Source organism: Cladophialophora immunda (genome assembly GCF_000835495.1).
Source record: "Cladophialophora immunda strain CBS 83496 unplaced genomic scaffold supercont1.7, whole genome shotgun sequence".
Classification (NCBI taxonomy): Eukaryota; Fungi; Ascomycota; class Eurotiomycetes; order Chaetothyriales; family Herpotrichiellaceae; genus Cladophialophora; species Cladophialophora immunda.
This window is the reverse complement of record NW_015622547.1, coordinates 3,494,883-3,508,314: the sequence shown is the minus strand read 5'-3', so window position 1 is coordinate 3,508,314 and position 13,432 is coordinate 3,494,883. Positions and strand designations below refer to the sequence as shown.

At 51.0% G+C, this 13,432-nt stretch overlaps 4 protein-coding genes across 4 annotated transcripts; 3 read left to right on the top strand and 1 right to left on the bottom strand.

Moving 5' to 3' along the window:
• Positions 1-342: 342 nt before the first annotated feature.
• PV07_11907 (uncharacterized protein) lies at positions 343-1,844 on the top strand (the record flags this gene model as incomplete). Its single annotated transcript, XM_016399383.1, has 5 exons — positions 343-507; positions 560-1,432; positions 1,485-1,578; positions 1,629-1,703; positions 1,759-1,844. The coding sequence occupies 5 exons, from the start codon at positions 343-345 to the stop codon at positions 1,842-1,844; spliced, it is 1,293 nt and encodes a 430-aa protein (XP_016243945.1).
• Positions 1,845-3,546: 1,702 nt separating this feature from the next.
• On the top strand, positions 3,547-4,377 carry PV07_11906 (uncharacterized protein; the record flags this gene model as incomplete). The annotated part of the gene is made up of 1 exon (XM_016399382.1): positions 3,547-4,377. One exon carries the CDS (start codon positions 3,547-3,549, stop codon positions 4,375-4,377), a length of 831 nt encoding a protein of 276 aa, XP_016243944.1.
• Positions 4,378-5,538: 1,161 nt separating this feature from the next.
• On the top strand, positions 5,539-7,660 carry PV07_11905 (uncharacterized protein; the record flags this gene model as incomplete). Its single annotated transcript, XM_016399381.1, has 9 exons — positions 5,539-5,614; positions 5,685-5,752; positions 5,823-6,119; positions 6,175-6,620; positions 6,669-6,953; positions 7,012-7,042; positions 7,107-7,170; positions 7,226-7,294; positions 7,362-7,660. The coding sequence occupies 9 exons, from the start codon at positions 5,539-5,541 to the stop codon at positions 7,658-7,660; spliced, it is 1,635 nt and encodes a 544-aa protein (XP_016243943.1).
• Positions 7,661-10,814: 3,154 nt separating this feature from the next.
• On the bottom strand, positions 10,815-12,412 carry PV07_11904 (uncharacterized protein; the record flags this gene model as incomplete). Its single annotated transcript, XM_016399380.1, has 2 exons — positions 10,815-10,973; positions 11,033-12,412. The coding sequence occupies 2 exons, from the start codon at positions 12,410-12,412 to the stop codon at positions 10,815-10,817; spliced, it is 1,539 nt and encodes a 512-aa protein (XP_016243942.1).
• Between the last annotated feature and the right edge of the window lie 1,020 nt (positions 12,413-13,432).

Below are 13,432 nucleotides of genomic sequence, written 5' to 3'. Positions count from 1 at the left end.
TCTCACACGGCTGGTAGATCAGATGGTCCGACTTGCTCTAACCCGCCTTGAATGGGTGGCCCTTGATTGACCGTTTGCTGGCAGGATGTATGGTCACCCTCCAGCCCGGAGTGCACACCGACAGACAGTCCAAAATTGAGACTCTCCTTTGGGGTCAGGCAAAACAATCAGTCCGATCTTGTCCCTGGTCTTGACTTTCGAGCACCTTAGAACTACATCACTTCAGATTTTGCGAAGGGCAACACTTCATAAATTGGCATATAGTGACTTTCGTCCCTTCTGCGTCCGGTGAACAACAAAGGCTGGTCCTTGCTCGACTACCAGATTTTCCCGGCTTCGAGCATGGCAGACATCAAAGTCGAGGAGGCGAACGAAGAGGAAGCCGCATACACAATCACGAGCACAAATCAACTACCTCTGGAACCCGACATTCCAGACGGAGGTTATGGATGGGTGGTTGTGGTCGGCATCTTCATTGTCAATGGATGGGCTTGGGGGGTGGTATCGGTGCGTGAATTTAGACCGTATGGCTTTGCGGCTCATTCTAACACTCTTTTAGTCCTACAGCGTCTACCTTGCTCATTACCTCTCAGCAAACACCTTTCCCGGAACGAGTCCACTAGAGTATTCGTTTGTTGGAGGGACAAATTTTGCTGCAGCCATGATTGTTGCACCTCTGGTTAACATTCTGATAAGGAATTTTGGAACAAGAACCTCGATGCTCCTTGGCACCTTTTTCATTTCTGGGGGCTTGATTGCCGCCTCCTTCGCAAAACAGTTTTGGAGTCTCATCATCACTCAGGGTATAATGGTTGGTATCGGAGTGGGTTTGCTATACGTCTCCACGGTTCCAGTGGTGAGCCAATGGTTTCTGAAGAAACGCAGCTTCGCCCAGGGCATCACGGCTGGAGGCACCGGGATTGGGGGACTGATTTTTTCTTCGTCAATCACGCCGATGATAACGAACATCTCCCTCGCTTGGTCTCTTCGCATTATGGGTATCATATGCTTTGTGATGCTCTTCCTTGCTTCGTGCATGGTGCGAGACCGCAACAACAGCGTACGCCCAACGCTGCACCCGTTCGACGTCCGGTTCTTCCGTCGATGGGACGTCTGGCTTCTGATGATCTGGGGATTCCTATTCCTTCTTGGATACATGACTCTGATATCTTCCCTTCCCGACTTTGCGCGCTCACTTGGGATCTCACAGAGCAAGGCAAGCATCACAGCGGTTTTGATCAATCTGACGACAACGAGTGGGAGAACCCTGGCGGGATGGGCCTCCGACCACTACGGAAGAATCACAGTCGCCCTCATCTGCACGTTTGCGAGCGGTATATTTTGTCTGGTTGTTTGGGTGCCCTCAGAGTCACTGGCTCCAACTTTGGTCTTTGCATTTCTGGTGGGAAACGTGTACAGTGTCTTCTGGATAGTATGCAAGCTCGAAACATTTCATCGAGGACAGAAGAGCTAACCTTGACTAGTCAGTTGCACCAATAGCTGCTGAGATTGTAGGACTGCAGGAGCTCCCATCTTTATTGGCAATTGCGTGGCTGAATGCTGCTGCTCCATGCTTTGGTGAGATTCTTCAACTTCACATGAAGGTGACCTCACTGATAGAGACGCAGTTTCAGAGGCTATTGCACTAGAGCTTCGTCGTCCAAATTCGGACCGTCCATATCTCTACCCGCAGCTCTACGCAGGTGCGTTGTAAACTCTCTCTAATCGGAGCTCAGAAGCCCTACTGACGGTCGATAGGCTTGAGCTATATCATCGGGGGACTGTTCCTCCTCGAACTGCGGCGAATCAAAATTGGGCTTTTTAGCGTGGAAACACATAGATAACTTAGAGATGATAATAATGAATGAATTACTCTCTTTTCAACTCAGCTTCTTATCAAGAGACCAACCTGCCCTATTCTAAGATCTATCGCGAGACTATAACGCCGGCTTTGCGTTCAGGAGATGTACTAGACTGTGCCGGAAAGCTTTCCGGACTAAATGGCAGCAAGATGCGGGATTATCCTGACTGCAAGTCACAAGGTAGTCTCTGCAATACATACTCATCGTAGAGCTCTACCAAGACAACATCCTCCTCAGGCAAGTATACCCAACAAAGAAATCACCACCATATGGACAGATAAACATGAAGGGTCTGGATAGTTAATTACTTTTCTTGGAGTTCACTGCGCACTTTAATTCCGCCAGTGTCGGCGAGGTTCGAGTATAAATGGTTTGCTTTGGAATGGCCCCCCCTGGGCACTTAGAACGATCTTTCGATGGAAATATTAGAGCTTCCGTAAGTGGCTAGCCAAAGGCCGGCTCCTGCTTCGCCTCTGGAACGCCTTGCAAATACCCAACGCGGTCCTTTGTGTAGAACTCAATGTCAATTTTGTTCCCGAGCCCGGCCTTCGACCCATCAAGGCCTCCTGCCTTCACGCACGTCATGTCTGGCATAACTTCCAACTCGGTATACAAGCTAGACCCGCAAGTCGGGCAAAAGAAGTGTTTATTGATCTTTCCTGAGTCCCCGACACCGTCCCAGGCCGAAGGATTTCCTGACAACAATATCGATTTAGCTCCAAATCCAGTGTGAAATGGACATCCAAATGGCCACTGACCTGAAGTAACTCGGAAGGACGTGCGAGGAACAACAGCATTCGAAGTGAAAGCTCCTCCAGTCCACTTTGATCAAAAGAATATCAGTGAAACCCCTTTGCGGTGCAGTGACAGGCTAGAATGGCAGACCTTCTGACAGTCGATGCAGTGGCACAGTGCCGTGACTTTCGGCTCCCCTGTGAATTCGTACTTCACCGCGCCACACATACAACTTCCGGTCGTCGTCATTTCGTCTTTGTTGCCCGCCAAATGTTGTCTCACTGTGTCCAGCCTGGCTTTTGGGGAACTCATGGGACACTGGCGAAAGAAGGAGGTTTGGTTTTCACTCTGGCCGAGTCACAAAATGAAAGAGAGGCAGGAGAAGTTGAGGGCTTGCTTCTATCCTCGAAATTTGCGGGATTCGTAACTCTACCTCGAAGATAAATGCGGGGGAGATAACAATAGCCCCGCTGACTCCTTGGTCCGCTTCCTGACCGCCGAAATCCCGCCCTCTCCGCCTTCCATCCGTCCCTACCAGCTCGATTCGCCGGATCCTCGGTATAGCTAGCCAATTAAGTTAGCCTCACTGAATAGGCTCAACTCACTACTTTTTCGGTGACCCCACTACTTCCCCTCTACTAACCTGATGCAGACCTATCCACAATGTGGTCCATCCCAAGGGTAGCTTTCGTCGACTGTCACCAATCTACCGAGGTCCTATTCATCTCCAGCCCGACTGCTGGTCTTACATATTGAGTCAGCGAATTTAAAGATATCTATGCGCCCGGATTAATATCTCGTTCGGCGCAGATCGAAATCAAGAACAAGATTTCAACTGTCTGCTGTTGTGCCTACCATCTAGCTGCTCCTTTGTCTCAATATCTCCTTCTATCCTTCATCCATCGGGGCCACGTCGAAAGCGCTCAGCGAAAGTGTGCTTCCCACGAAAATGGAGTCTTTTCATCACCAGCCTCCTCCCACCTCATTCGTCAAGCTTTCATATCCCGCACCTCATGTCGTCCTGGTTACCATGTCGCGGCCCGAGAAGCTGAATTGCACCACGGCAGCAAATGTTATCGAATTGACAGACGTTTTCCGCTGGATCGACGATGAGCCGACTCTCTTCGTCGCAGTTCTGACAGGCGCCGGTCGCGCGTTCTCAACAGGTGCAGACTTGAGTGAGTGGCAGCAGAAAGCCGACGCCCCCAACGCAAGGCCGGGAGCAGGTCCGGGAGACGTTCCCGGTGCATTACCGCTGTCTAATCGCCTGGGCAAAAAGCCGATAGTTGCCGCAGTAAACGGCCTTGCACTAGGAGGTGGATGCGAAACGGTGATAAACTGTGACCTGGTCGTTGCAGCGGATACTGCATTGTTTGGCTTGGTAGAGGTTAAACGTGGGGTAGCCGCGTATGCAGGAGCTCTTCCCAGATTGATTCGGACAATCGGACTGCAACGTGCGAGCGAATTTGCACTGACCAGAGCGTACATCACCGCTCAACAGGCAGAGAACTGGGGCTTTGTCAACAAGGTTGTCCCTCAGGCGAAAGTCGTTGAAGAAGCAGTCAACTTTGCCAAAATAATCGCCGAGAACAGCCCGGATTCCACCATCTGCACCAGAGCCGGACTCAGAGAGGGCTGGGAAACGGCAAGTGTGGTACAAGCAACAGCGATAACTGGGAGAAGAGAGTGGGCTGAGCTGCAAAAGGCAGACAACATCAAGGAAGGCCTGATGGCATTTAAGGAGCGAAGGAAGCCAGTCTGGAAAGGAGCCAAGTTGTAATACGCCAAACTCGGAGTCATTTCTTGCTTGTGCGACTTATGATTGGCATGTCTGTGCTGGGTCATGAAGATATAGAGATCAGGAACCTGTGGAAAGGTCTCTGTCGGACACATGGAAGTTCTCGATGCGATTCCGCATTCAAGCTGCCTGATAAGTCATGTTCACTGTGTCCTTCAGCGTCCAAAATTTCATACGATAGCAAACATTCCCCGAATTGAATGCATTGGAAAGAAGCACTTGCTGCTTGTGGGGCGGACCTATAACGACCGGCACTCGGTGCCTGTGCGCTGGAGTAGAGAGCAATAGCCAGCCTTCATTCCTCCTAGGTCTAGGATGAACCTTCTGTCTTTCTGACAATTTCAACTGGTCCCTGAGCTATCCAGACAACTAGACGACTGCCAGAGAAGCCTCGCAAGATGCTGCAGCCGGCCGTGCGCAGAAGGCGGCATTCGTCGGCCCTATCCCGCCTATTCCCGCTTTTGCCGTTCAGATCGTCAATCAAGCCGCCACTGACTGAACTAGCCCACTAGCCCAAAGACCAAGGTAACAATACCCCAACATGTCAGCCCACCAGCCCCAGCAGAGACCAATCAAAGTCAACTACATCGGCAAGATCGCGAGGCCCTCAAGAATACTTCCACTTTCGCTCCCGGGGGTCGTGTCTAGTTTGCGCTACTTCCCCGTGGGGTTTGAAGGCTGCGTAATGGCCTTGCTCCTGTTGTGGAGCTGTGGGGTATGGGCACGACATGAGGACGCTTTGAATTCTGCCTCCTGCCAGTCCACGGAGATTCTCGATACAGAGAAGGCAGATAGCACTGGGACGGCCTCGTCTCCCAGGCAACACCCTAACTCATAGGTTGGGATGTAGATGGCGGAAGAGCGGACATTGCTATTGCTTTCCGCCACCCCCTGTATCACACCATGGGTTGCCTTTCCTATGCCTGTCTACCGTGCTGGTTGTGGTATTCTATAGACGGCCCGTATCCCGCTGCTAGTTCTGCGACGACAGAGAATGTCGTACGAAGTCAATCAGCATAGATCTGTGGTCTATATGTATCGCCGGCCATGCCTATGGATGTTGTCTCAGAAAAGCTTCGATTTCTCTTAAACGTGCAACTGATCTCGACTTGGGCACTAAGTGGCTACTGAGCATATCCAAAAATGCCGGAACTTCGAGGAAAACCTCTCTTGGCGGGAGTAACTGCCGCCTGTAGCGTCGGGTTCTTCCTGTTTGGTTGTGCGTTGGACCCATTTGCCCATGCTGAATCTCCTATTGTGATTTGACCTCGGTGCTGACCTTGAGATAGATGACCAAGCGGTCATGGGAGGAGTGATTGGTGCAAAGACATTCAATGAACAATTCAATCATCCAACGGTGAGACTCGAGCCTTCCCGCGACTTGAGGCATTTGCTGAGGCTTTGGCTAACTCTTCCATTGCGCCCAGGCTCTGCAGCAAGGCCTCATCGTTGGCCTTTACGATGTAGGATGTCTGATAGGGTCTCTGTTCATCATCGCTTTCGGCGAGCAATTGGGCAGAAGAAAGGCGATTGTTAGTGCTCCGGATTCTGACTCTGTCACATTCATCACGATTACTAACTCGGGAATTCTGAAGTACATTGGCTCCGGGGTCATTATCGTCGGCACAGTTCTCCAGGTCACCGCTAAAGTCATATCCCATCTTATTGTGGCTCGCGTCGTATGTGGCGTTGGAATTGGCATCATGACTTCTGTCGTGCCCGCTGTAAGGATCTTTGCCGCCCAGATGTGTTGTCTGGATATTGACCCGCGAGCAATAGTGGCAGTCAGAAGTCTCGCCGGCTCACTCAAGAGGGATATACCTAACAATCCAGAGTGGGAATATCGCTGTTGGCTTCTGCCTAGCAAGTTGGATCACTCTTGCATGCTCATATGCAAGCAGCCAGGCTCAATGGATCCTTCCGATCGCCCTCCAGGTTATATTTGCCGGGTTCCTCTTGGTGACGGTCCCATTTCTCGTCGAGTCCCCCCGCTGGATCGCCAACCATAGGTCACTTGACGAAGCCACAAAGGTCATCGCGCGTCTTCAGGATCTGCCAGAGACACACGAAGCTGTGCTCAAAGTCCGGAACGACATTGCAGAAGCACTCGAGGTCGAGGCAAATGCGTCCTGGCGCACGCTCTTTGGGAACAACAATGAACAGAATTTTCGCCGCCTGTGCCTTGGGTTTGGGGCTCTCTATATGCAACAACTCACCGGTATCAAGTAAGTCGCTATTCCAATTTTCAGACAGAGGACTTACCTCATGGCCAGCACTATCGCCTACTACGTCGCATACATCGAGCAAGAATATCTCCACCTCAGTAATAGCATGTCCCATATTGTAGCGGCAATCACAGCGACCCAGTATTTGCCATTTGCTCTCTCCCCAATTTTTTTTGTGGAAAGATTTGGTCGCCGTACTTTGTTGATGTGGGGTGCTGCTGCTTTGGCCCTCATGTCGGCCATGATTGCCGTTGGCTTCAACATTCCAGGGCGAGCAGGTGGTATCGTCACCATGGTGTTCTACTGTCTATTCTACAATTGCTTTGGGATGAGGTATGGAAACCAAAAATGTCGGGGTTGCTCAAAGTCCTTGGACTAATCTCTACGACAGCTACTTGAATATCCCCTGGATGTACGCTCCGGTAAGGTCCAATTACTCTTATCACAATTTTGACACTTGGATTGTTTTGGTTCTGACTCTACCAGGAAATAAACTCGCTCAAAGTGAGATCCAAGGGTATGGCTATTGCGTCTGCCTCAAATTGGCTATGTGAGTTCCAAACTCTGCCCGTAATGAGGGAGGATCCACTAATCCGTGTGCTCAGTCAATGGCATTGTTGTCACCGTGACCCCTTCTGGACTTCAAGCTATTGGTTGGAGGTTCTACATTGTCTGTAAGTTATCTACCACTCACCCTGCTGAGGTTTGCTGGTAGTTTGCCGTCAACTAAGATTCAATTAGGGGTTGTCTTCAACCTGTCTTTTATACCGATGGTTTACTTCTTCTACCCAGAAACTCGAGGCTTGTCTCTTGAGCAGATTGACCACATATTCGAGGGCAAGGGCCAAGGGTGGTCTTGCTTTACTTCGGGTGTCCGCGAAAGCATCAAAGGCCCTGCTGCAATTGAAGCAGCACGCTCGAATCGTTATCATGCAACCAATATGCAATCTGCTAACGGCGATGATCCACTTCATATGGATGATATGGAAGGCACCAAGGCTAGCACAATCGGGATCGAATCGGTTGAAACCAAGGTGTGATTGATGTGGGCCTTTGAACTGGTGAGGCACCGAATCTGAAAGCTGAAGTCCGGAGGGAAGAATCTCGGCCTGGAGCCTGGTGAGGCCCATACAAATGTTTTTGATACAATGTTACTCAGGCTGTTTTGCAGTATACGTACACAAGGTCGCTGTGCTTGAGACCCTTGATATCTTGAAACCGAGGAATACAAGCCTTGAATGTTTCCGTCTTCTGGAACGCGAGATGTGCTTCGACCGAATCCCATGCCATAGAAGCCAAAAAGGCTTTCGCTTTCCGACCTGCTTCCGCAGCCTCTGCAGGGATCACAACATCCTCCAAGATCCACCCGGAGGTGCTCATGCGGGCGCCAGAGCCTGGAGTTGCTTCGAAAAGACTCGCAATGCTCTTGATGGTGTCCTCGACCAAGGACATGTCAGACTCGGAATAGTCGGCCGGAAAGTACTGGGTGAATACTTCGGTTGCCACCCCTGCTCCGTGTGGGAAGGCGCTGACGCAGTTTGGGGTCAAATTCACATGAAAAACAGTAGTCGGGCCACCGGTAATAGTGTCGAATCTGGATATGTGTGCTTTGTAGATACTATCGAGAGTAAGATTTGACTTCGGATTCTGGATAGCCGCCAGGCATCACGGCAGGAGCACTCGCGGCGATGAACTCTGCTGTGGCGTGTTGGTGGAAGGGAGAACTGTGGACTTACCCAGAAGCGACAAATCTCTCGTGGTCCTCGATTTTATCCCATTCTACAAAAAGCCTCAACATGTTGGCTTGGTGCACTTCGGTTCCCCAAAGCATTCTTCGAAATCCTGGTTGTAGAGAGGTTGTCTCGCAAATCTGCAACCATGTCTTCCCTGCAGGGCTGGATGCATCGTTGATGTTCAGCCCGCCCTTAAGCGGAATGATGGCGACTTCTGTTACGACCATGATGTGGCTGGTCTGGGGGCTGAGTTTGGATTGTCTGAGAGCTGTTGCAGAGAATGCTGAAACATGCTTCTTATCTATTGGGACAAGTGGGCTGCCGAAATGACGCAGGCATGTATGGATTGGAGTAGGGAACATAACGCACTGTCTAATTCATGGATCGGTAGCGGGCCGCCTTTTCCCGCCATGCAATACATTCTACTCGAACTTGAAAGGAATTGCAACTAATACACTTGCTATATTCAATCTTTCGAGTCTCTTGCCGTCTTCCGACGGGATGGTAACATGGTTATATTATTGTATAAAGAAGGAATCCTTCATGATCCCCGTTGCGCCAGCTTCACGTAGTTGCAAATTTTCATCGCATTTGAGCACTCAGCAGGTCAAGCCAAAGGCCACTGCCTGCGCATTTTCGTTTCAATCATGGGATCTCTTGGTACAGTAGAGTCCATACCGGCCCATTCATCAGTCCATACGCCTGATATTTTCAGGCTAAACTGCAGGACAATCATAGGTAAGTGCCTACAAGCCCCAAGCAACCCATGAGGAGCCTCTCGGCACAATTTCGACCATGTCCATGAAAGTCGAACCACTGACGAACAATGTTTAGTTACGGGTGCCGTGGGCGGACTTGGCGTTCAAGCGGTGACAGCAATCCTTGAATCAGGCGGAGATGTAATTTGCCTCGATCGGCCGGAACAGCCTCCACAGACCGTATGGGGTGAGAAGTAAAAGTACACAGGATATCTCTGGGGTCCAACGCTGACTGAATTTGCCTGAAAAAGATAAATTGAAAGACGTTGCGGTGCTAAATGGCGCGCAAATCTTCTATTACGCCTGCGATATCACAGACGAAGCCAAGGTCAGCGTTCTCTTCGAAGAGGCTGCCTCGCAAGCACGTTTTCCTGTTCGAGGCCTCGTCACCTGCGCCGGAATTACTCGCGTCGGCCCTTCGATCAAGTTTCCTCTAGCTGAAGCACGCCGAGTCATCGACATCAACCTGATTGGAACTTTGGCAGCTGCTCAAGCAACTGCGCGCATCGTTCAAAGGCAAACACTCCCCGCGAGTTTCGTGTTCATTGCGAGTATGAGTGGCCATATAATTAACAAGGTACGGCAACATATAAAAGAGAATCAAGTGGGATCGCAGAGAGTCTGATTGAGAACTCCAGGGAGCGCCTAATGCAGCGTATTGTGTCTCAAAGGCAGGTGTCCATCAACTAGCCAGAAATTTGGCCTATGAATGGGGCGCATCATCGGAACTTCCTACGATCCGGGTCAACTCGATCAGCCCTGGGTATATCAAGACCAACATGACCCAATCCTACATCGACCAAGCCGACTTGGAAAAGATCTGGCTCGAAGACAGCATGCTCAAGCGGTTCTCGGAGCCCGAGGAGTATCGAGGGACAATCGTTTACATGTTGTCGGATGCCAGTTCGTACATGACGGGATCCGACGTAAGGGTCGACGGAGGTCATACAGCTTGTTAAGCGTCGGAGCCAGCGTCGTGAGAAGGAGTAAAGAAAGTCGGACAGACTCCCGACGGATGCATATTGAGAAGGAACCTGAGAGTTTCATGTGTCTTGTGCGATGGAATGTACCTGCGAGTAGCTTTTTTAAAGAGCCAAAACAGAATTTCAAGAACAGTGCTACGATTCTCATTGTCTATTCAGCAATAAGATAGAATACCTGGCTAGTTACTCCGCGAATATCAGGCACTGTAATGTATAAGGGCAACTGTCAGGAAGGGACCTGGTCCTGAAGCCCAACCAAGCAGAGATTTGCCAATGCGTACACGACCACACAACTACAAACAAGTTACTGTGACGCATTATGCTTAAGAAGCAGTTCAAGCATTTCACCAATCACGCATATTTATACCGACTTTAGCCAAATAACCATGTGAGTAACAGTAGTAAGTTTATGTTTTGACATTGAGTTAGAACGACGATCAAAAGGATAGCTGATGGGATTCGAATTCTCTCATTTTACATAGCCCCTGTACAGAGAATATTACCCAATGTCCAACCAAACTTCATCCCGCAAACCAGGCTCCTTTCACAAGTGAAAAGGGACCTGAAATTTTCCCCTTCAAACAGTTCTTGCCTCCCACGGGAGCAACGGTCTTACGATATAGGATATGCGCAGAGCTTGCCGCGGCTGTAATTTTCAGATGTGCCACTCTTTGTGCAGCCTCAGCAGAGCCAGATGATATGCCTGCATCTAGCTCACAGCTATGGTTTTGGCAACGTCTCGACATGCGACGTCGTAATGACTTTCTGTTCCGCCTGGGCGAGCTCTCTGAAGCGAATTTCCTCCTGGACCGCAGTTTTCCGAATGACCTGTGTGTGGTTCTTGTTCAAGCCCATGCAGATGCGTGGTTCGTCAAAGAACTGAGAGCAATCGAGTCAGTAAGTGGCTTGGGCTTCGAGGGTCGGGCTTTTTCACTGACCATTTGATCGACCTCTTCCAATGTGCGGCCGGCGGTTTCCACCCCGAAAAAGTATGTCAGCGGCACAAAAAGCGCACAGAAGGCGCCCCAGATCCAGAAGAAATTTCCACCGAGGTTTTGCACGCCGATCGGGGTGATCATCACGATCACGAAGTTGGACATCCAGTGCCAGAACACTCCAACAGCCATGGACTTGTTTCGAACGCGCAGTGGTTGGACTTCAGCCGAGTAGCACCAGGAGACTGGGAGAATGCCGGAGCCATAGCAGTCAAAGTAAACAAACATAAAGGCCACGGCTGCAGCGGCAGACGAGTATGTCTTGTTGAGCAAGGCCCCGGCGATGATGAAGTTGCAAATCGCACAGGCAGTTGACGAGATCAGGACCGTCTTTCGTCTTCCAAGTCGGTCGAGGAAGAAATATGGCGAGAAGGCCATGATGGATTCCTGCGTGAAGCACACAGACGCCAGGATCAAAGCCAACAGAGGCTTGTAGCCAAGATAGGTTTCCAAGATATAGCCCATGTAGTAGCCGAGGACGTTGGCACCACTCCACTGATTGAAAAGGTACGGGCCCATGCCGAGCAGGACACGCTGCAGATTTCGAGCCCGGGTGGCATTGCTGAAACACTCGGACCAGGTGACTTTACTCTCTGCTCCCTCCGCGGCAATGTTGTCCAGAATCTCGGCCAGTTGGCCCTGCACTTCGGCGTCATCATCTGCCTTGTCCAAGAGGCGGGCAATGATCTTGCGAGCTTCCTCTTCCTTTCCGTGCTTTGCCAGCCACCGGGGTGTCTCTGGACAGAACAGACAGAACACCAGAATGCACAAGGAGAACAGGATCTGACACGCCACCGGAAAGCGCCACTGCATCGATCCTGGGGCGTACAAGGTGCCTAGGCAAACCCAGGAGGCCAGCGCAACTCCAGAGGGGATAAGGACTGACTGAAAGACGAGTAGGGAGCCACGGTTATGTGCTGGCAGTGTCTCTGATTGCAAGATAGGGACGGCCACCGTGCTGAAGCCGACACCTAGGCCGGAGATGATGCGAGCAACAAACATCTGCTTGTAGCTGTAGGAGGCAGTCTGAATTGTGGCTCCGATGATGATAATGAAGTTGGCGTACAGAATCGACCGCTTGCGTCCAACACGCTCACCGAAGAGAAACGCAGTCACTGCACCCAACGCACAACCAATGTCGTAGATTGCGGTGACGAGACCGCTCATGGTTGCGCCTGGGTGGCCGAGCATTTCCTGGAAGCGTTCTCCTGCGAGAATCCCGCCGAAAAGCCCTTGATCATATCCGAAGAGCAAAAAATCAAACCCGGAGGTGATCAGAATGAGAGCTATGAGGGATTTGCCCCTTAGTTGCGGGAGACCCATGGTGAAAGGTGGTCTGCTCTGGGCAGAGCCTGGTGTGTAAGCAACGGAACGAAGCTGTGATATGCGGCGGAAATGGGTTGTGCTGTGAAGAGCGAGGTTGATTTGTGGGATCACAATTTGGTGTATTCCATAGGGACCTTAATATAGATTTCCTAATGTCGTTGTATATGTGAAGTCTTCGCCTGCCTCTACCCCGTGGGGATCCCGTGAGAACACCCTTTCGAGGCTAATGTCCCGCGTCGAGCTTTGACTTCGTCTCCCAACAAGAAGCGGAGGTAAGCGGGCCGACCTCCGCCTGCATTTTGACTTCTCTTACATTGCATTCGAGCCGCCTGGAACCCCATGGAGGTTAGATACTCTCTCACTGTTGTTGTAGCGTACGGGCCAGAACAGTGTTGGCCGACGCCACCTCGGACCATCACCTGGCGCTGTGCCTTAATCACAAAAGAGGTCTTCTCCATTTTGAGAAGGCCGTCGTTGAAGGGCTCGTCTAACGAACGGACAGCAAAAAAGGGGAAGAAACCCGAAAGGCGTCTCTTCGTCAAACAGGAGTATGCCCGACACGCGGGGCAAGAGTCTTCGGCCGGGGCTGGGGCGGCACAGGCCCCTCACAGTTTCACCGGCATTAACTAAAATGAGACCCTGGGGGGACGACGTAACTGATGTGACTCCGCATGAATACTTGGTAGATTCTAGGCTTTCAAGTTACTGCCTGAGAGAGTAGCACAGCCCAGACGTGCCGCTCTCACACTGCGAGTCCTGTCATACCAACGAGAAACGGGCCCGGAAAGCGAGGAGACTCGGCTTGGTAAATCGCATGCACAGCAATACATCGAAACCGCCTGGCCTTCAGCACGACAAAATGAGTACTTCCCGCCGTGCTGCTGTCGCTTGCGACTTCTGTCGCTATCGGTAAGTGCTGGGGAATCGCTCTTGAGATACCAAACTTATTGTCTCTCTACCGGCATCTCGATTGCGTCCAATTTCACTAATGTTAAAGTGAATAGCAAGCGGCGCTGT